The sequence below is a fragment of the Zeus faber genome (genome assembly GCF_960531495.2).
Source record: "Zeus faber genome assembly, chromosome: 10".
NCBI lineage: Eukaryota > Metazoa > Chordata > Actinopteri > Zeiformes > Zeidae > Zeus > Zeus faber.
Genome location: NC_137199.1, coordinates 16,121,156 through 16,144,811, shown reverse-complemented (window position 1 = coordinate 16,144,811; position 23,656 = coordinate 16,121,156). Strand labels below are relative to the sequence as shown.

Genomic DNA, 23,656 nt, shown 5'->3' with positions numbered 1-23,656 from the left:
GTGTGAGTTTTTAAAATTGTGTGTGAAGTTTTGGGAAAATTACGAGTTGTTCCAGGAATTGTGTCAAAGCAATTGAAAAAAACTGTAATAAAAAAATTGGAAAACACACAATAGCACAGTAAATGTCATGTGTGGGCACCAGATGCACTCGGCCTGCCTGATCGGCTCTGGTACAGATGACGTCACATATTATGATTGGCTGTACGTCGGAAAGTGTACGCACCCATTTAAAAAAATAATAATATATATATAAATATATATATATATATATATATATAAATATATATATATATATATATATATATATATAAATGTATATGTCTGATACGTTTAATGGAGATTTTTTATTTTTTATGCTTAAATTCTGTATTTAATTCTGTGCTGTGCATAAATGTGTTGCTGCAGTCTGGGACTAATTATTTAAACCAAACAAACAAATAATGCCAATATTTACATCTAAAAATACAATTTTCTATAGATATAGATATTTATATTATACAATACCAGATATATATTTGTTATGTAGATTTATAATATGTTCAATATATTGAATGTAGACTTGTGTAGAGAGGGGTCATGGTCTGCATTAAATATGGATATGAATATGAATGAATATGAAATATAAACATATTAAAAATCACGGTCTTTTCTTCTCCCGCCCTCCTTCGTTTCGATCTATATTTTCATCGTCTGTTTGCTTCCGTTTATTTGAAATAAGACCGTTTTCATTTGCCCCCCCCCCCCCCCCCCCAGTGATATATCTCCACATAATTAACAATTCATCGAAAATAGCTCGAATGCATCGACGCGTCAACAACACTTCACGCTCCCGCGCCAACTCCCGCAGACCGGAGAGAATGCGCATGCGCCCACACGCCCCGTCGGCGCCAGCCAAAGGTTGCGTTACACGTCACAACGCGGAGTTCGTTTGGAATTGTAGCGTCAGGGCTGTGAGAAATCAATCCCGCGCCGAGTTGGTTGGTAACTTGACAGCGTTTCTCGCCGCAGCGCGCGTTTACCCACATTTGGTGGAGGTTCATTTCAAGCCCCGAATACTGAATCCATTTAGTCACTCGTATCCACCCACCCACCCCACCCACTCATCCATTCGTCCATCTACAGAGAGAACAATTATTGCCCCTCGTAGGTGAACAATTGTATTGTAATCTTCCCGTCGTCGGGGCGCTGTCCATGGTTCTGATTTGGTATTCATTTTGATTTTTGGTATTATTATTTCCCTACAACAGGCTGCCTATCAAACAACATGCGTGCACGGAACTCTTTATCAGAATTATACGTGACATTTAAGTGCCAATATGTATGAGCTGGCTCACCCACCTTTCTTTGCATTGTTTTAATAAAGTAGGGGATACATAGATATTACACGTAGCTCTTTCAGTCACACGGGGTCACTATTCATCACTAAACCATACGCGCCATACCGGTCGTTGTTCTTGACGCGCCCATTTAAAAAAGGATGTGATACACACATACCGCCTTTATACACAGACCACAGCAAAAATGCATTTTGGATTTTATTGCGCAGCTTAAAATCCCCGTTTGAGGACACGCCCCAGCAGACCCTTATGTTTTTTTCGTGTCACGCGGAGCTTCCAGAAAGGAGATATTCTTTATTCAAAGGATGCATTTGCGAGCGTTCTCTGCTGTCTTTGTCTTGTGTGGAGTATGGCGATCCGCATTGTCCGTGACAAGGTACTCCATATCCGAGGAGATGGAAAGAGGCTCCGTGGTGGCAAATCTCGCCGCGGATTTGGGAATTGAGGATGGAGGTCTGGCTCAACGCGAGGTAAAACTTGATATTTTCCACAACAAGAAATATTTAGATGTCAACAAAACAACCGGAGAGCTTTTTATCGTAGAAAAAATAGACAGGGAATATCTCTGTCCGAGTAAGACTTCCTGTTTTCTAAAACTAGATGTTATTATTGAAAGTCCGTTGCGCATATTCAACATTGAACTGGGCATCACGGACATCAACGACAACGCACCCCGTTTTAGGCGAGACAGAGTGGAACTGGACGTGTCGGAATCGGCGACACCCGGAGAGAGATTCTCTCTGCCCAATGCAGTGGACCCAGATGTGGGCATAAATACAATAAAAACATACCGACTCAGTGTGAGTGAGCAGTTCACAATAGAGATACAGACGGGCAGTGATGGAACCAAATACGTTGATTTGGTTTTAACCGAAGCTTTGGACAGAGAGAGGACTGCGGTTCATAACCTCATACTGACAGCAGTGGACGGCGGGGTCCCGGTTCGCTCCGGCACTGCCAATATAATCGTTCGGGTCCAGGATACAAACGACAACGCCCCTCAGTTTGACAAGCGATTTTACACCGTAAATATGACAGAAAATACGCCAATAGGTGTCCAAGTGTTTAAACTAAACGCAACAGATCTAGACGAGGGCCCAAACGCTGAGATAGCGTACTCTTTTACCCTTTACACGTCGGAAAGAACACAAGATGCATTTTCTCTGAACCCTAACACAGGAGAGATAACAGTAAAGGGGATTATTGATTATGAAGACATGAAATTATATGAGATGCACATTGAGGCTAAAGACAAGGGGACGCCTCCATTGCAGGGGCAGTGCAAAGTTGTGGTCCACGTTACAGATGTGAATGACAATTATCCAGAGATCACAATACAATCTATTCAGAACACAATCAATGAGAACATACATGTCGGAACAGTCATAGCCCTGGTGGGAATACGTGACAAGGATACTGGGGATAATGGCAAAGTAAGCCTATCCATAAACCATCCCCTCCCCTTTATTCTAAATAAGTCGTCGGATAGTCCAATTCATTACAAACTTGTAGTATCAGAACCGTTAGATCGTGAAGCAGTTCCCGAATATAATGTCATGTTTATAGTGACAGATGGCGGAGCTCCCCCTTTATCTGACAACGAAACAATAACTGTGCGTGTACTCGATGTCAATGACAATGCACCGCAGTTCCCACAGTCCTTTTTCACTATACGAGTAATGGAGAATAATGCGCCTGGGTCACTGCTAGGTTCCCTCACTGCGTTTGACCCAGACCTCCATGAAAACCAGTATCTGGTTTATTTCATCCTAGAAAGGGAAATAACGAACACCTCAATATCCATGTTGTTTTCAATCAACCCAGAGAATGGTAATCTTTATGCAATGAAAACATTTGATTATGAGATAGAAAAGGAGTTCCGGTTCCACATTGAGGCCAGAGACTCTGGTGTTCCTCCTCTCAGCAGTAACGTTACTGTACACATTATTATTGTGGACCAGAATGACAACACTCCTGTCATAGTGTCTCCATGGCGCGCTCACGGCTCAGTGGTGGAGGAGAAGATTCCCAGATCTACTGATAAAGGCTCCCTGGTTTCCAAGGTGATAGCCATTGACACTGACTCTGTACTGAACTCAAGGATTACCTACCAGTTTCTACAGGTGACAGACGCCACCTTATTCAGTCTGGACCAATACAATGGAGAGATCCGGACAATGAGAATGTTCAGCTACAGAGATCCACGGCACCAAAGAATGGTTGTTGTTGCCAAGGACAACGGGGAGCCGGCTCTCTCTGCAACAGTTACCATCAAACTGTCCACAGTGGAAACTGCTGTTAAGGCCCACTCTGATATGACTGAAGTGCCACTCGGATACGACATCTTTTCGGACTTAAATCTGTACTTGGTCATCGGCCTGGGCTCAGTGTCCTTTCTCTTATTGATCACCATCTTGGTCACTATTGTGATCAAGTGTCAGAAACCCAAAACCAGCAAAGCAGCTCCTCCCTGCAGGAACAGTGTGCTCAGTGAGAGGAACTCTACTATCGCAGATTCCACCCTGGTCTCCAACGATGCCTACTGGTACAGTCTGTTTCTAGCGGAGACCAGGAAGGGGAAGCTGGTGGTCAGACAGCCTGCGCCTAAAGGCTCTAGGTACATCGTGTCCAGTTTACCAAGAAGCACAGGACTGACAGAAACTAGTGACTCAGCAGCCTCCACTCTACAAGTAAGCATTTTTTATATTATTATGTTATTATTTCCATATTATTTTGTGAAATGTGTAATGCAACTTCAATCAAACATTTTTTTTATGTATTTTCAGGCATTGTCAGGCTTTTTGTTTTGTCTATGTGTGGAATAATGTTGAATGCAGATGCTTGTGTCGTACATAGAGTGGCGCTGTTTGCTCGTTGAAATATTCCGTCTTGTGGCCATGACCGTCATAAACCAAAATTATAACCAACTAGCGGTGTTTTGTGCTTAGTGCGGTGCTCAAATTGTCGCCCTTTTTGAAGGATTTTTCTTACGGATTTTTCTTTACTCTTTTGGTGCCTATAAAGTTTTGGACAACGATCACAGAAAACATGGACGTTTAATATTTGGGCTGAGCTCCATATGTGCCGGTTACGCGCAACAATGGACCCGTGTAAAGCAGTGCCGCCACGGGGAAGGTACGTCTCAATCTTCATTGTGTTGTTTTGTGCTTGGCACACGGCGTCGGCGGTAACTCATTACACCATACCAGAGGAAATGAAAGAGGGATCCGTGGTGGCCAATCTGGCGGCAGATCTACATTTGGACGTAAAAACCCTGAGCAGAAGGAAGATGCGCCTTGACATAATCGCCAACAAAAAATATCTGGATGTGAACAAAGAGACCGGGGAGCTGTTTATTGTGGAGAAAATTGACAGGGAGCTCATTTGCACGACCAAATCGTCGTTATCGTGTTATTTAAAACTAGAGGTCACACTTGAAAACCCTTTAAGGATTTTTAACATCGAGCTGGAAATTTTGGATATGAACGACAACGCCCCACAGTTCCGGAGGGACGCGATACATCTTGACATTTCCGAGTCCGCGTCGGCTGGGGAGAGATTCTCCTTGAGCAACGCGATTGACCCAGATGTTGGAAATAACTCGGTTAAAACCTACCGGTTAAGTGAAAGTGAGCATTTTAATATTGAGGTTCAGACCGGTAGAGATGGCTCCAAGTTTGCTGATATAATTCTAAAGAAGGCGTTGGACCGTGAAAGGCAAGCAGTCCATAATTTAATTCTCACCGCTGTGGATGGAGGGACACCTACACGGTCTGGTACTGTCAGGGTTGTCGTTCACGTCTTAGACACCAATGACAACACACCAATATTTGATGAAAATGAATACCACATCAAGGTAATGGAGAACTCGCCTATTGGAACTCTAGTGATTCACCTGAATGCCACGGATTTAGATGAAGATTTAAACTCTGAAATAGTATACTCATATAGTCTTTACACCTCAGAAAAAACCCAAGACACTTTTTATCTCAACCCTTCCACTGGAGAACTGACAGTAAAAGGAATGCTAAATTATGAAGATTTCAGAATATATGAAATGGAAATCATAGCAACGGACAAAGGATTAACCGCCTTATCAGGACACTGTAAAATAAAGATTCTAGTGGAAGACATGAATGACAATCACCCAGAAATATCTATCAAATCCTTTCAGAGTACAATCAAGGAGGACGTTGAAGTAGGTTCAGTGATAGCAGTTGTTAGTGTCAGTGACAAAGATTCCGGCGATAACGGAGTAGTGGATATTGGGATTCCACGCAATATGCCATTTAAACTGAAGGAATCCTCAGATAATTATTTTCAGTTGGTTGTCTCAGAGCCACTAGACCGTGAGAAGGTTCCAGAATATGAAATCACTTTTACAGTCACAGATAGAGGCTCTCCTCCTTTATCTGACAACGAAACTATGACTTTAGAGCTACTGGATGTTAATGATAATGTCCCTAAATTCCCCCAGTCGTTCTGTACAATACGCGTAATGGAGAATAATGCTCCTGGCGCCTTGATCAGTTCCCCCACTGCATATGACCCAGATCTACATGAAAACCAGTATTTAGTTTATTTCATTTTGGAGAAGGAGATAGCAAACACCTCAATATCCATGTTGTTTTCAATCAACCCAGAGAATGGTAATCTTTATGCAATGAAAACATTTGACTATGAGATAGAAAAGGAGTTCCTGTTCCACATTGAGGCCAGAGACTCTGGTGTTCCTCCTCTCAGCAGTAACGTTACTGTACACATTATTATTGTGGACCAGAATGACAACACTCCTGTCATAGTGTCTCCATGGCGCGCTCACGGCTCATTGGTGGAGGAGAAGATTCCCAGGTCTACTGATAAAGGCTCCCTGGTTTCCAAGGTGATAGCCATTGACACTGACTCTGTACTGAACTCAAGGATTACCTACCAGTTTCTACAGGTGACAGACGCCACCTTATTCAGTCTGGACCAATACAATGGAGAGATCCGGACGATGAGAATGATCAGCTACAGAGATCCACGGCACCAAAGAATGGTTGTTGTTGCCAAGGACAACGGGGAGCCGGCTCTCTCTGCAACAGTTACAATCAAGCTGTCCACAGTGGAAACTGCTGTTAGGACCCACGCTGATTTGACTGAAGTACCACTCGGATACGACATCTTTTCAGACTTAAATCTGTACTTGGTCATCGGCCTGGGCTCAGTGTCCTTTCTCTTATTGATCACCATCTTGGTCACTATTGTGATCAAGTGTCAGAAACCCCAAACCAGCAAAGCAGCTCCTCCCTGCAGGAACAGTGTGATCAGTGAGAGGAACTCTACTATCGCAGATTCCACCCTGGTCTCCAACGATGCCTACTGGTACAGTCTGTTTCTAGCGGAGACCAGGAAGGGAAAGCTGGTGGTCAGACAGCCTGCGCCTAAAGGCTCCAGGTACATCGTGTCCAGTTTACCAAGAAGCACAGGACTGACAGAGACTAGTGACTCTGCAGCCTCTACTCTACAGGTAAGCATTTTTTTTTTATATTATTATATTATTATTTTCTATATTATTTTGAGAAATGTCTAATGCAACTTCAATCAACCATTTTGTTTGTTGATTTTCAGGAATTGTAAGGCTCTTTGTTTTGTTTTATATGACGCGAACACCTCGTGTTGATTACGCACATTTTAGTATTTTTAGGGCTTATAGAGCTTATTGTGCGTAATCACCGGGTGTCATGAAATTTCACTGCATATACTGTATGTATGATATGTATGTGACAAATTATCTCTTGAGCTTGAACCTGTGTGGAATAATGTTGAATGCAGATGCTTGTGTCGTACATAGAGTGGCGCTGTTTGCTCGTGGACATTTTCCGTCTTGTGGCCATGACCGTCATAAACCTATATTATAACCAACTAGCGGTGTTTTGTGCTTTGTGTGGTGCTCGAATTTTCGCCCCTTTTGAAGGATTTTTATGACGGTATTTAATCTTTTGGTGCCTATAAATTTTGGACAACGATCACAGAAAACATGGACCTTTAATATTTGGGCTGAGCTCCATATGTGCCGGTTACGCGCAACAATGGACCCGTGTAAAGCAGTGCCGCCACGGGGAAGGTACGTCTCAATCTTCATTGTGTTGTTTTGTGCTTGGCACACGGCGTCGGCGGTAACTCATTACACCATACCAGAGGAAATGAAAGAGGGATCCGTGGTGGCCAATCTGGCGGCAGATCTACATTTGGACGTAAAAACCCTGAGCAGAAGGAAGATGCGCCTTGACATAATCGCCAACAAAAAATATCTGGATGTGAACAAAGAGACCGGGGAGCTGTTTATTGTGGAGAAAATTGACAGGGAGCTCATTTGCACGACCAAATCGTCCTGTTATTTAAAACTAGAGGTCACACTTGAAAACCCATTAAGGATTTTTAACATCGAGCTGGAAATTTTGGATATGAACGACAACGCCCCACAGTTCCGGAGGGACGCGATACATCTTGACATATCCGAGTCCGCGTCGGCTGGGGAGAGATTCTCCTTGAGCAACGCGATTGACCCAGATGTTGGAAATAACTCGGTTAAAACCTACCGGTTAAGTGAAAGTGAGCATTTTAATATTGAGGTTCAGACCGGTAGAGATGGCTCCAAGTTTGCTGATATAATTTTAAAGAAGGCGTTGGACCGTGAAAAGCAAGCAGTCCATAATTTAATTCTCACCGCTGTGGATGGAGGGACACCTACACGGTCTGGTACTGTCAGGGTTGTCGTTCACGTCTTAGACACCAATGACAACACACCAATATTTGATGAAAATGAATACCACATCAAGGTAATGGAGAACTCGCCTATTGGAACTCTAGTGATTCACCTGAATGCCACGGATTTAGATGAAGATTTAAACTCTGAAATAGTATACTCATATAGTCTTTACACCTCAGAAAAAACCCAAGACACTTTTCATCTCAATCCTTCCACTGGAGAACTGACAGTAAAAGGAATGCTAAATTATGAAGATTTCAGAATATATGAAATGGAAATCATAGCAACAGACAAAGGATTAAACGCCTTATCGGGAAACTGTAAAATAAAGATTCTAGTGGAAGACATGAATGACAATCACCCAGAAATATCTATCAAATCTTTTCAGAGTACAATCAAGGAAGACATTGAAGTAGGTGCAGTGATAGCAGTTGTTAGTGTCAGTGACAAAGATTCCGGCGATAACGGAGTAGTGGATATTGGGATTCCACGCAATATGCCATTTAAACTGAAGGAATCCTCAGATAATTATTTTCAGTTGGTTGTCTCAGAGCCACTAGACCGTGAGAAGGTTCCAGAATATGAAATCACTTTTACAGTCACAGACAGAGGCTCTCCTCCTTTATCTGACAACGAAACTATGACTTTAGAGCTACTGGATGTTAATGATAATGTCCCTAAATTCCCCCAGTCGTTCTGTACAATACGCGTAATGGAGAATAATGCTCCTGGCGCCTTGATCAGTTCCCTCACTGCATATGACCCAGATCTACATGAAAACCAGTATTTAGTTTATTTCATTTTGGAGAAGGAGATAGCAAACACCTCAATATCCATGTTGTTTTCAATCAACCCAGAGAATGGTAATCTTTATGCAATGAAAACATTTGATTATGAGATAGAAAAGGAGTTCCTGTTCCACATTGAGGCCAGAGACTCTGGTGTTCCTCCTCTCAGCAGTAACGTTACTGTACACATTATTATTGTGGACCAGAATGACAACACTCCTGTCATAGTGTCTCCATGGCGCGCTCACGGCTCAGTGGTGGAGGAGAAGATTCCCAGATCTACTGATAAAGGCTCCCTGGTTTCCAAGGTGATAGCCATTGACACTGACTCTGTACTGAACTCAAGGATTACCTACCAGTTTCTACAGGTGACAGACGCCACCTTATTCAGTCTGGACCAATACAATGGAGAGATCCGGACAATGAGAATGTTCAGCTACAGAGATCAACGGCACCAAAGAATGGTTGTTGTTGCCAAGGACAACGGGGAGCCGGCTCTCTCTGCAACAGTTACCATCAAACTGTCCACAGTGGAAACTGCTGTTAAGACCCACTCTGATATGACTGAAGTACCACTCGGATACGACATCTTTTCAGACTTAAATCTGTACTTGGTCATCGGCCTGGGCTCAGTGTCCTTTCTCTTATTGATCACCATCTTGGTCACCATTGTGATCAAGTGTCAGAAACCCAAAACCAGCAAAGCAGCTCCTCCCTGCAGGAACAGTGTGCTCAGTGAGAGGAACTCTACTATCGCAGATTCCACTCTGGTCTCCAACGATGCCTACTGGTACAGTCTGTTTCTAGCGGAGACCAGGAAGGGAAAGCTAGTGGTCAGACAGCCTGCGCCTAAAGGCTCCAGGTACATCGTGTCCAGTTTACCAAGAAGCACGGGACTGACAGAGACTAGTGACTCAGCAGCCTCCACCTTGCAGGTAAGACTTGATTTGAATGAGGAGTATTATTTTCTATAATATATTTGCTGCTTCAATTCCAAGTGTTTCACCACATTCATTGCCTGGCAGTGATGGATTATATTTCCAGAGGATTTATTTGTTTTATTTTTCATCCTGTCCTCATATAATCAAACAATTGTTAATTAATGTACAGATCATTGGTCAAAAATGTATCAATAAAATAATCCAGGATGACTCATGGCAAGATATAAATTACTCAAGAATTCGTCATTAGTTTTCACAGTTATTCCCCATAATAGAAAAAATAAATAAACTAGAATAAATAAATAATTGAAAAAATGTTTTTGAAGGCACATAATCATATAATAGTTATAGAATTGCATTACAAAATATACTTTTTGAATTATAAAATCAAATAATAGTCTTGAAATCGTTTGCAGAAAAATATGATCACATATCCTCTAATATATTATCATATTTTTTCTGCAAACAATTTCACAGTCATCCTCGGTGGGGTGGCCTAGTAGGGTCGCTGTTCACCTGTTTAAAGCTAAATTTCAGCTCGTCGTCGCCGTAGCGTCGGTTAACGTTGTATGTCAGGAAATGCACGTATGGACAGCGCTCGGTGCTGGAAGTGCAACGGATTATTTTGCACTTTTTTTCATAAATCACGGGTGTCTCGATCTTGCTGCATCTTTTGTCAAGCGCCTACATCTTGGGATCTTTTCGCGTGGATAGAGACAATATACACACAATGGAGGCACAATCCGTTGCAAAATACTGGAAGAGGTACGTTACGGTGCTTATTTTTCTCGTCGCGATGAAACGCGTTTGTGCGGTTACTCATTATTCTATTCCCGAAGAAATGGAAGTGGGATCGGTGGTGGCTAATCTGGCGGCTGATCTGGGTCGAGACGTGAAAGTGCTTTCTGAGAGGAAAATGCGCCTGGAAGTCATAGCGAACAAGAAATATCTGGACGTGAACAAAGAAACAGGGGACCTGTATATTGTTGAGAGGATTGACCGGGAATCTCTTTGCACATTTAAGGCAGCCTCGTCGTGTTTTCTAAAACTGGAGGCCATTGTGGAAAACCCGCAACGAATATTCTACATAGAAATCGAGTTGATGGATATAAATGATAACGCTCCTCACTTCAGACGGGACACAATAAACCTGGACATTTCAGAAGCGACGCAAGCCGGCGAGAGGTTTTCCGTCAACAACGCAGTTGATCCAGATTTCGGTTCCAACTCCGTTAAAACGTATGTATTGAGTGAGAGCGAGCATTTTGTCATCGAAATCCAGACGGGGAGAGACGGGTCGAAATTTGCCGATCTTATTCTTAAAAAGACCCTAGACCGAGAAAAGCAGGCCGTTCACAAGCTGATGCTCACCGCGGAGGATGGGGGTGCCCCGCCACGCACGGGCACTGCCAGCATTGCAGTCCGAGTGCTTGATGCGAACGACAACGCCCCGCAATTTGACAAAGACCACTATAAAATCAACATTATGGAAAACTCTCCCATCGGAAGCCTTGTTATTCACCTTAATGCAAGTGACTTGGATGAGGGGTCCAATGCAGAAATAACATACACATACAGCTTGTACACTTCGGAAAAGACGCAGAAAACATTCAATCTGAACCCGCACAGTGGCGAGATAACCGTGAAAGGGGTGCTCAACTATGAGGATTTCAGAGTTTACGACATGGAAGTTATAGCAACGGATAGAGGGGCGAGTGAGTTATCGGGGCAATGCAAATTAACAATTTTAGTGGAGGACATGAATGATAATCACCCGGAGATTTCGATCAAGTCCTTTCACAGTCCGATAAAAGAAAACATAAATGTAGACACTGTAATCGCTGTCGTAAGTGTGAGTGATAAAGACTCGGGGGATAACGGAATAGTGGATATTAATATACCGGAAAATATGCCTTTCAAACTGAGAGAAACATCTGATAGTTATTTTGAGATTTTTGTTTCAGAACCTTTAGATAGAGAGAAGGTCCCAGAATATGAAATCACTTTCACAGTCACAGATAGAGGCACTCCTCCCTTATCTGACAACGAAACAATGACTTTAGAGCTACTGGATGTTAATGATAATGTCCCCAAATTTTCTCAGTCATTCTATACAATACGTGTAATGGAGAATAATGCTCCTGGGGCCTTGATCAGTTCCCTCACTGCATATGACCCAGATCTACATGAAAACCAGTATTTAGTTTATTTCATTTTAGAAAAGGAAATAGCAAACACCTCGATGTCGATGTTGTTCTCAATTAACCCAGAGAATGGTAATCTCTACGGACTGCGGACATTTGACTATGAGATAGAAAAGGAGTTCCTGTTCCACATTGAGGCCAGAGACTCTGGTGTTCCTCCTCTCAGCAGTAACGTTACTGTACACATTATTATTGTGGACCAGAATGACAACACTCCTGTCATAGTGTCTCCATGGCGCGCTCACGGCTCATTGGTGGAGGAGAAGATTCCCAGGTCTACTGATAAAGGCTCCCTGGTTTCCAAGGTGATAGCCATTGACACTGACTCTGTACTGAACTCAAGGATTACCTACCAGTTTCTACAGGTGACAGACGCCACCTTATTCAGTCTGGACCAATACAATGGAGAGATCCGGACGATGAGAATGTTCAGCTACAGAGATCCACGGCACCAAAGAATGGTTGTTGTTGCCAAGGACAACGGGGAGCCGGCTCTCTCTGCAACAGTTACCATCAAGCTGTCCACAGTGGAAACTGCCGCTAAGACCCACTCTGATTTGACTGAAGTGCCACTAGGATACGACATCTTTTCAGACTTAAATCTGTACTTGGTCATCAGCCTGGGCTCAGTGTCCTTTTTCTTATTGATCACCATCTTGGTCACCATTGTGATCAAGTGTCAGAAACCCAAAACCAGCAAAGCAGCTCCTCCCTGCAGGAACAGTGTGCTCAGTGAGAGGAACTCCACTATCGCAGATTCCACTCTGGTCTCCAACGATGCCTACTGGTACAGTCTGTTTCTAGCGGAGACCAGGAAGGGAAAGCTGGTGGTCAGACAGCCTGCGCCTAAAGGCTCCAGGTACATTGTGTCCAGTTTACCAAGAAGCACAGGACTGACAGAAACTAGTGACTCAGCAGCCTCCACCTTGCAGGTGAGAAGAATACAATTATCAATTCCCTCAGCATTCTCAGTATTTCATGTATTTGCTTTTCTCCATAAATTTTAGTTTTTCCATGGTGGTGGGCCTAATTTTTGTGATACAGAAATGTATTACAACAACGTTCCACTATAAGTAAGCTTAAGAAACTGAAGAATGGTGTTTGATATTTTATTTATTCTATAGTTTTCACATTATGCAGTTATAAGCAGATTAATGATTAAATGATATTTTTTTAATTCCCAGGAGGGAATTCAAATTTTACAGCAGCGAAAGTTGACAGTAACAATAATTATAACAATAAGGCTAATAGTATTAATGATAATATCCTATGACATTGATAATACTACTATTATTATTATAATTATCGTCACATAATAATAATAATAATAATAATAATAATAATAATAATAATAATAATAATAATAATAATAATAATTCTATACAATTCTTTATTATTTTGCTTTAATAACAATTCACACATCTTCTAAATGCTGGAGCTTCTCATGAACAGTCAGTGGCGCTATTTACTCGATAGACCATGATCTCCATGATATTGTGTGAAAGAAGCTGTCGGCTCCGAGGTGCTGAAACTGTCGAATGTCCCGTTTGGATCGTTTCGATTTCTTTGTGACTGTAAAATTTTCTGGATCAACATCGTTACCAAGTAGCGTTCGAGTGAGGGCCGAGAGTGCGTCAGTTTGACTGGTTGTTTGGTCGCAGCGCACCGAAAATAACAACGGAATTGTGCGTAACGATGAGGTCCTGGCGGAGGTACGTTTCGGTTATTGTTCTTTTTTCTGTCGTTGGAGAAATAGCGGCTTCGGTCACTCATTATTCAATACCAGAGGAGATGAGAGAAGGATCGGTTGTGGCCAATCTGGCAACGGATCTCAACCTGGATCCGACAACACTGGGCAAGAGGAAAATTCGTCTGGATTTCATCAGTAATAAGAAATATATGGATGTGAACAAAGAGACTGGCGATCTCTTTGTTTTAGAAAAAATTGACAGAGAATATATCTGCAATACCAAGTCATCAACCTCGTGTTATCTCAAACTGGAGGTAATACTGGAAAATCCCGTACGGATTTTTAATATCGAGCTGGAGATTCTTGACATTAATGACAACGCCCCACAGTTTCGGAGAGACGCGATACATTTAGACATTTCTGAGTCCACAACAGTCGGAGAGAGATTCTCCCTCAGTAACGCAGTTGACCCCGATGTGGGAAAAAATTCGGTTAAAACATATGATTTAAGCGAGAGTGAACATTTCAATATTGAGGTTCACACTGGGAGGGACGGGTCAAAGTTTGCTGATTTGATCCTGAAGAAAGCTTTGGACAGAGAGCAGCAAGCAGTGCATAATTTAATTCTCACCGCTGTGGATGGAGGGACACCTACGCGGTCCGGTACAGCCAGTGTTATTGTTCAAGTCTTAGACACTAATGACAACACACCAACATTTGACAAAGAGAGCTTTCAGATTGATATAATGGAAAACTCTCCTATTGGAGGCCTTGTTGTGCGTCTTAATGCCACAGATTTAGACGATGGCGCAAATTCTGAGATTACATATTCGTATAGCCTGTATACGTCAGAGAAAACACAAGAAATGTTTCATTTAAATCCAAGCACAGGTGAGATAACCGTTAAGGGAACACTGAATTATGAAGATTTTAGAATTTATGATATGGAAGTTATCGCAAGTGATAAGGGAACTAATGTTTTATCAGGACAATGCAAACTGACAATTCTAGTGAAAGATATGAATGATAATCATCCAGAAATATCTATTAAGTCGTTTCAGAGTCCAATCAAGGAAGACATTGAAGTAGGTTCAGTGATAGCAGTTGTTAGTGTCAGTGACAAAGATTCTGGTGATAACGGAGTAGTGGATATTGGGATTCCACACAATATGCCTTTTAAACTGAAGGAATCCTCAGATAATTATTTTCAGTTGGTTGTCTCAGAGCCACTAGACCGTGAGAAGGTTTCAGAATATGAAATCACTTTCACAGTCACAGACAGAGGCACTCCTCCTTTATCTGACAACGAAACGATGACTTTAGAGCTACTGGATGTTAATGATAATGTCCCCAAATTCCCCCAGTCGTTCTATACAATACGTGTAATGGAAAACAATGCTCCTGGAGCCTTGATCAGTTCCCTCACTGCATATGACCCAGATCTACATGAAAACCAGTATTTAGTTTATTTCATTTTAGAAAAGGAAATAGCAAACACCTCAATGTCGATGTTGTTCTCAATTAACCCAGAGAATGGTAATCTTTACGGACTGAAGACATTTGACTATGAGATAGAAAAGGAGTTCCTGTTCCACATTGAGGCCAGAGACTCTGGTGTTCCTCCTCTCAGCAGTAACGTTACTGTACACATTATTATTGTGGACCAGAATGACAACACTCCTGTCATAGTGTCTCCATGGCGCGCTCACGGCTCATTGGTGGAGGAGAAGATTCCCAGATCTACTGATAAAGGCTCCCTGGTTTCCAAGGTGATAGCCATTGACACTGACTCTGTACTGAACTCAAGGATTACCTACCAGTTTCTACAGGTGACAGACGCCACCTTATTCAGTCTGGACCAATACAATGGAGAGATCCGGACGATGAGAATGTTCAGCTACAGAGATCCACGGCACCAAAGAATGGTTGTTGTTGCCAAGGACAACGGGGAGCCTGCTCTCTCTGCAACAGTTACCATCAAGCTGTCCACAGTGGAAACTGCTGTTAAGACCCACTCTGATATGACTGAAGTACCACTCGGATACGACATCTTTTCAGACTTAAATCTGTACTTGGTCATCGGCCTGGGCTCAGTGTCCTTTCTCTTATTGATCACCATCTTGGTCACCATTGTGATCAAGTGTCAGAAACCCAAAACCAGCAAAGCAGCTCCTCCCTGCAGGAACAGTGTGATCAGTGAGAGGAACTCTACTATCGCAGATTCCACCCTGGTCTCCAACGATGCCTACTGGTACAGTCTGTTTCTAGCGGAGACCAGGAAGGGAAAGCTGGTGGTCAGACAGCCTGCGCCTAAAGGCTCCAGGTACATCGTGTCCAGTTTACCAAGAAGCACAGGACTGACAGAAACTAGTGACTCGGCAGCCTCCACCTTGCAGGTGAGAAGAATACAATTCTCAATTCTCTCAGCATTACCAGTATCTCATGAATGTCTTTTTCTGCGTATATTTTTAGTATTTTTTTGGCGGTGGACCTAATTTTGATGATCCAGAAATGCATTACAACAACGTTCCACTACAAGTAAGCTTATGCAACTGAAGAATGGTGTTGGATATTTCATTTCTTCTTTAGTTTTCACATTATGCAGTAATGAGCAGATTAATGTTTAAATGACACTTTATTATTCCCCCGGAGGAAATTCAAATGTTACAGCAGCAGAAGTTGACAGAAACAATAATCTTAATCATGAGGCTAATAGTATTAATGGTAATATCTATGACATTGCTGATACTATTATTATTATTATTATTATTATTATAATTATCATCATATCACATAATAATCATAACAACAACAATAACAATAACAATTATAACAATATTATTATTATTATTATTATTATTATTATATTAAAGCAAAATAATAAAGAATTGTATACAATTAAATAGAATTATGATTATAATTATTATTATTGTTATTATTGTTATTATTATTATTCTAGATCATTCTATATCATTCTTCATTATTTTGCTTTTATAACAATTCACACATCTTCTAAATGCTGGAGCTTCTCATGAACAGTCAGTGGCGCTATTTCACTCGATAAAATCCATCCCCATTAGACCATGATCTCCACGATATTGTGTGAAAGAAGCTGTCGGCTCCGAGGTGCTGAAACGGTCGAATGACCCGTTTGGATCGTTTGGATTTCTTTGTGACTGTAAAATTTTCCGGATCAACATCGTTACCAAGTAATGTTTGAGTAAGGACCGAGAGTGCGTCAGTTTGACTGGTTGTTTGGTCGCAGCGCACCGAAAATAACAATGGAATCGTGCGTAACGATGAGGTCCTGGCGGAGGTACGTTTCGGTTATTGTTCTTTTTTCTGTCGTTGGGGAAATAGCGGCTTCGGTCACTCATTATTCAATACCAGAGGAGATGAGAGAAGGATCGGTTGTGGCCAATCTGGCAACGGATCTCAACCTGGATCCGACAACGCTGAGCAAGAGGAAAATGCGTCTTGATACCATCACCAACAAGAAATATATGGACGTGAACAAAGAGACTGGCGAGCTGTATATTTTGGAAAAGATCGACAGAGAAATGTGTCTCACAAAGTCATCAACCTCGTGTTATCTAAAACTAGAGGTAATACTGGAAAATCCCGTACGTATTTTTAATATCGAGCTGGAGATTCTTGACATTAATGACAACGCCCCACAGTTTCGGAGAGACGCGATACATTTAGACATTTCTGAGTCCACAGCAGTCGGAGAGAGATTCTCCCTCAGTAACGCAGTTGACCCCGATTTGGGAACAAATTCGGTTAAAACATATGATTTAAGCGAGAGTGAACATTTCAATATTGAGGTTCACACTGGGAGGGACGGGTCAAAGTTTGCTGATTTGATCCTGAAGAAAGCTTTGGACAGAGAGCAGCAAGCAGTGCATAATTTAATTCTCACCGCTGTGGATGGAGGGACACCTACGCGGTCCGGTACAGCCAGTGTTATTGTTCAAGTCTTAGACACTAATGACAACACACCAACATTTGACAAAGAGAGCTTTCAGATTGATATCCTGGAAAACTCTCCTATTGGAGGTCTTGTTGTGCGTCTCAATGCCACAGATTTAGACGATGGCGCAAATTCTGAGATTACATATTCGTATAGCCTGTATACGTCAGAGAAAACACAAAAAATGTTTCATTTAAATCCCAGCACAGGTGAGATAACCGTTAAGGGAACACTGAATTATGAAGATTTTAGAATTTATGATATGGAAGTTATCGCAAGTGATAAGGGAACTAATGTTTTATCAGGACAATGCAAACTGACAATTCTAGTGAAAGATATGAATGATAATCATCCAGAAATATCTATTAAGTCGTTTCAGAGTCCAATCAAGGAAGACATTGAAGTAGGTTCAGTGATAGCAGTTGTTAGTGTCAGTGACAAAGATTCTGGTGATAACGGAGTAGTGGATATTGGGATTCCACACAATATGCCTTTTAAACTGAAGGAATCCTCAGATAATTATTTTCAGTTGGTTGTCTCAGAGCCACTAGACCGTGAGAAGGTTCCAGAATATGAAATCACTTTCACAGTCACAGATAGGGGCACTCCTCCCTTATCTGACAACGAAACTATGACTTTAGAGCTACTGGATGTTAATGATAATGTCCCCAAATTCCCCCAGTCGTTCTATACAATACGTGTAATGGAAAACAATGCTCCTGGAGCCTTGATCAGTTCCCTCACTGCATATGACCCAGATCTACATGAAAACCAGTATTTAGTTTATTTCATTTTAGAAAAGGAAATAGCAAACACCTCGATGTCGATGTTGTTCTCAATTAACCCAGAGAATGGTAATCTTTACGGACTGAAGACATTTGATTATGAGATAGAAAAGGAGTTCCTGTTCCACATTGAGGCCAGAGACTCTGGTGTTCCTCCTCTTAGCAGTAACGTTACTGTACACATTATTATTGTGGACCAGAATGACAACACTCCTGTTATAGTGTCTCCATGGCGCGCTCACGGCTCAGTGGTGGAGGAGAAGATTCCCAGATCTACTGATAAAGGCTCCCTGGTTTCCAAGGTGATAGCCATTGACACTGACTCTGTACTGAACTCAAGGATTACCTACCAGTTTCTACAGGTGACAGACGCCACCTTATTCAGTCTGGACCAATACAATGGAGAGATCCGGACGATGAGAATGTTCAGCTACAGAGATCCACGGCACCAAAGAATGGTTGTTGTTGCCAAGGACAACGGGGAGCCTGCTCTCTCTGCAACAGTTACCATCAAACTGTCCACAGTGGAAACTGCTGTTAAGACCCACTCTGATTTGACTGAAGTGCCACTCGGATACGACATATTTTCAGACTTAAATCTGTACTTGGTCATTGGCCTGGGCTCAGTGTCCTTTCTCTTATTGATCACCATCTTGGTCACCATTGTGATCAAGTGTCAGAAACCCAAAACCAGCAAAGCAGCTCCTCCCTGCAGGAACAGTGTGATCAGTGAGAGGAACTCTACTATCGCAGATTCCACCCTGGTCTCCAACGATGCCTACTGGTACAGTCTGTTTCTAGCGGAGACCAGGAAGGGAAAGCTGGTGGTCAGACAGCCTGCGCCTAAAGGCTCCAGGTACATCGTGTCCAGTTTACCAAGAAGCACAGGACTGACAGAAACTAGTGACTCAGCAGCCTCCACCTTGCAGGTGAGAGGAAAACATGTATAATCATTATTTACACGAATGTGTTTTTGTGCAAACATTTTGGTTTGTCCATGATTGACCTGATTTTGATGATACCGAAATGCATTACAATAATTTTCACCATGCAAGCTTTAGAAACCGAATAATGATCTTTGATATTTTATCCCTTCTTTATTTGAGCTGTCACCTTCGGCAATAATAATTGGGTTAAATATACTCTAATCTACTGACGCACTCAGACACATCGTCAGTGTGACTCTCTCTCTCTCTCTCTCTCTCTCTCTCTCTCTCTCTCTCTCTCTCTCTCTCTCTCTCTCTCTCTCTCTCTCTCTCTCTCTCTCGTATACTTAATAATTACCATGAGGTCTATTATTATTTCATCACCCATAATAATAATAATTCTAATAATAATAATAATAATAATAATAATAATAATAATAATATTTATTTGTTACATTCATCATTGTTATCATGGGCCTATGATAAGGGGCAAATAATCTTCTATTGTATTTAAAAAAATACATTTCAAACAGTCGACAATTCGTTGTCTAATGTATTTATTTTGTTTGTTAAAATATTCTTTAGGACCCTCGTGCTATGCCGAGACCATTTCCTTGCACGTCGCGTCGCTGTTCACGAATTGAACAGTGATATAATAAGGATAGAGTCCGCGCCATGACAGTGCGTCAGACAAAATCATCTGGCGACGCAGAACACATTTCCATGCGCACTTTATTTTAAAATAACAAAAAGGTTGTCGGGAAAACCAGTTTTGGCGATTGCAGGAAACACAGACGCCCTGCCCTGAAATGAAGACGGCTTTGTGAGCGGAACAACGACGGTGTGGTGTGCGTGCACCCTCGAAATATTTTGGAGAATGAACGCGTATGTGGTTTTGCTTTTCGTTGCCGCTTCTGCGAACACGGTTGGTGCCGTAACTCACTATTCCGTGCCGGAGGAACTGGGGGAAGGATCGGTGGTCGCGAATTTGGCCGCGGATTTAGATTTAGACGTGAAGACCCTGAGCAGGAGGAGGATGCGTCTGGAGATCATTTCGAACAAGAAATATCTGGACGTGAACAAAGACACGGGGGAGCTGTACATCGTGGAAAGGATCGACCGAGAATTTCTTTGTGCGATCAAGACAACGACGTGCTATCTGAAGATGGAAGCCATTGTCGAAAACCCGCAGAGGATATTCTACATTGAAATTGAAATCACGGATATAAACGACAACGCTCCCCATTTCAGAAGGGACACAATCGACCTGGACATCTTGGAGTCCACCCAGTCCGGTGAGAGATTCTCTGTCAATAACGCCGTGGATCCGGATCTGGGCTCTAACTCGGTGAAAACCTATCTCCTGAGTGAAAGCGAACACTTCGACATAGACATTCAAACGGGGCGAGACGGGTCCAAATTTGCGGATCTGATCCTGAAGAAGGCTTTGGACCGAGAGAAGCAGGCGCTGCACCGGTTGGTACTCACCGCCGTGGACGGGGGCGTGCCGACGCGCACCGGCACGGCGAGCGTCGTGGTTCGGGTGATCGACACGAATGACAACTCTCCAACTTTTGACAAGGGGAATTACAGCGTCCATATTACGGAGAACTCTCCCATCGGAAGTCGTGTGGTGATGCTGAACGCAACAGATTTAGACGAGGGGAGCAATGCGGAGATAGAATACACGTACAGTCTGTACACGTCAGAGAAAACACAAGAGACATTCAGTCTGAACCCCACATCAGGTGAGATAACAGTAAAAGGATTGTTGAATTTTGAGGACTTGCGGATTTATGATATGGAGGTGCTCGCAACGGATAAGGGAGCAAATGGCTTGTCAGGTCAGTGTAAAGTAAGAATTATCGTTGAAGATATGAATGACAACCACCCAGAAATCTCTATTAAGTCATTTCAAACGCCTGTCAAGGAAAGTGTAGAAGTAGGAACAGTCATAGCCGTGCTAAGCGTCAACGACAAAGATTCTGGAAATAATGGAGTGGTTGACCTTCAAATTCCTGAAAACATGCCTTTCAAGTTGAGAGAATCCTCAAACAAATATTTTGAATTGCTTGTTTCCGAACCGTTGGACCGTGAGAAGGTCCCAGAGTATTACATCACTTTCACTGTTACAGACAGGGGTTCACCCCCATTGTCTGACAATGAAACTATAACTTTAGAGTTACTAGATATTAATGACAACATTCCAAGGTTTCCCCAGTCATTTTATACCATACGTGTAATAGAAAATAATGCACCTGGGGCCTTGCTTAGTTCCCTCACTGCGTATGACCCTGATCTACATGAGAACCAGTATTTAGTTTATTTTATCTTAGAAAAGGAAATAGCAAACACCTCAATGTCAATGTTATTCTCAATTAACCCAGAGAATGGTAATCTTTACGGACTGAAGACATTTGACTATGAGATAGAAAAGGAGTTCCTGTTCCACATTGAGGCCAGAGACTCTGGTGTTCCTCCTCTCAGCAGTAACGTTACTGTACACATTATTATTGTGGACCAGAATGACAACACTCCTGTCATAGTGTCTCCATGGCGCGCTCACGGCTCATTGGTGGAGGAGAAGATTCCCAGATCTACTGATAAAGGCTCCCTGGTTTCCAAGGTGATAGCCATTGACACTGACTCTGTACTGAACTCAAGGATTACCTACCAGTTTCTACAGGTGACAGACGCCACCTTATTCAGTCTGGACCAATACAATGGAGAGATCCGGACAATGAGAATGTTCAGCTACAGAGATCCACGTCACCAAAGAATGGTTGTTGTTGCCAAGGACAACGGGGAACCTGCTCTTTCTGCAACAGTTACCATCAAGCTGTCCACAGTGGAAACTGCTGTGAAGACCCACTCTGATTTGACTGAAGTGCCACTCGGATACGACATATTTTCGGACTTAAATCTGTACTTGGTCATTGGCCTGGGCTCAGTGTCCTTTCTCTTATTGATCACCATCTTGGTCACCATTGTGATCAAGTGTCAGAAACCCAAAACCAGCAAAGCAGCTCCTCCCTGCAGGAATAGTGTGCTCAGTGAGAGGAACTCCACTATCGCAGATTCCACCCTGGTCTCCAACGATGCCTACTGGTACAGTCTGTTTCTAGCGGAGACCAGGAAGGGAAAGCTGGTGGTCAGACAGCCTGCGCCTAAAGGCTCCAGGTACATCGTGTCCAGTTTACCAAGAAGCACAGGACTGACAGAGACTAGTGACTCAGCTGCCTCCACCTTGCAGGTCAGTTCCTCCATCGACCGTCTCCTATTGTTCTTGGACGTCTTCTTTCAATGCAAAACATTTTCTTTTGCAAAACTTCTTTGTTGCGTTATATTTTTTGTGCTTAACTCAATATTTCTGTCAACTATATCAAGCATTTTCTCTATTTTATAATGATTGATGTGCAGGCCTGGCTCCACGAGGGGTTAAGAGGGGGCTTTGCCCCTTCAGTTGTACCCCCCCCAGCTGAAGTTTTTTATACTCTATACAAAACTTAAAACTAGCAAAAACGTTGGTCGAGAACCAACCTGTCCCTGGTACTGAATGTAGCGGAGGAGAGATAGACAGAACACATCACTTCGGTTCAGCCTTGCTTGCTTTTTGTGGTCGTAAATATAACTTTCAGCCCAAATTTTCATTTTTCCATTGCAGCAATACATATAATTGAAACGGTAGGGAAGTGAAGTTTTGGTCTCTTTGGAAGTGGAGAGAGAGAGAGAGAGAGAGAGAGAGAGAGAGAGCGAGAGAGAGAGCGAGAGAGAGAGAGAGAGAGAGAGTGAGAGAGAGCAACGCATGGCATGAGCAGAATGACAGACAAAACGATCTGATCATCTTTTTTTGGACTATTATTTTGTTGATTTTAGTAGTCATCTCTCAGCGGTTAGAATCGTTCACAAATTCTAATATTTTGTGTCTTGTTTGACTTGACTGTGACTTGACAGTAATGACAATGTAATTCATCAGCACAGACTGTTTTTTAAATAGATATCCCATGGCTATTATCAAAATACATCACAAACAATAGGTATATGCATTAGTTATCAAGAATAGTGGCGAATGCTTTTTAAAACACTTTTAAAAAGTGTGTTTTAACTTTGCTCTAAACTAACTAAGGCATTGAGAGGGTGCAAGGGTAGTGTAAAGTCACAGTTGTGAATGGTAAACACCTTCTATATTGTCCTTTCACCTTCTATATTTTCCTTTCAGAATGCCATTGAGGACAATATAGAATTTAGCACAGGAGCATCC

General features: G+C 42.3%; 5 protein-coding genes across 5 annotated transcripts; all 5 read left to right on the top strand.

The window, feature by feature from the left end:
- Positions 1 to 1,675: 1,675 nt before the first annotated feature.
- On the top strand, positions 1,676 to 7,314 carry LOC307235906 (protocadherin beta-13-like; the record flags this gene model as incomplete). Its single annotated transcript, XM_080008165.1, has 3 exons — positions 1,676 to 4,027; positions 5,776 to 6,846; positions 7,294 to 7,314. Exons 1-3 carry the CDS (start codon positions 1,733 to 1,735, stop codon positions 7,312 to 7,314), a joined length of 3,387 nt encoding a protein of 1,128 aa, XP_079864291.1. The 5' UTR covers positions 1,676 to 1,732.
- Positions 7,315 to 7,408: 94 nt separating this feature from the next.
- On the top strand, positions 7,409 to 9,850 carry LOC307235905 (protocadherin alpha-C2-like; the record flags this gene model as incomplete). The annotated part of the gene is made up of 1 exon (XM_080008164.1): positions 7,409 to 9,850. The coding sequence occupies one exon, from the start codon at positions 7,409 to 7,411 to the stop codon at positions 9,848 to 9,850; it is 2,442 nt and encodes an 813-aa protein (XP_079864290.1).
- A 763-nt stretch (positions 9,851 to 10,613) lies between these two features.
- Positions 10,614 to 16,857, top strand: LOC307235904 (uncharacterized protein; the record flags this gene model as incomplete). Its single annotated transcript, XM_080008163.1, has 4 exons — positions 10,614 to 12,953; positions 13,206 to 13,234; positions 13,683 to 16,146; positions 16,792 to 16,857. 4 exons carry the CDS (start codon positions 10,614 to 10,616, stop codon positions 16,855 to 16,857), a joined length of 4,899 nt encoding a protein of 1,632 aa, XP_079864289.1.
- Positions 16,858 to 17,010: 153 nt separating this feature from the next.
- On the top strand, positions 17,011 to 19,419 carry LOC307236166 (protocadherin alpha-C2-like; the record flags this gene model as incomplete). The annotated part of the gene is made up of 1 exon (XM_080008484.1): positions 17,011 to 19,419. One exon carries the CDS (start codon positions 17,011 to 17,013, stop codon positions 19,417 to 19,419), a length of 2,409 nt encoding a protein of 802 aa, XP_079864610.1.
- An 853-nt stretch (positions 19,420 to 20,272) lies between these two features.
- Positions 20,273 to 23,625, top strand: LOC307235903 (protocadherin alpha-C2-like; the record flags this gene model as incomplete). Its single annotated transcript, XM_080008162.1, has 2 exons — positions 20,273 to 22,667; positions 23,615 to 23,625. The coding sequence occupies 2 exons, from the start codon at positions 20,273 to 20,275 to the stop codon at positions 23,623 to 23,625; spliced, it is 2,406 nt and encodes an 801-aa protein (XP_079864288.1).
- Positions 23,626 to 23,656: the final 31 nt, after the last annotated feature.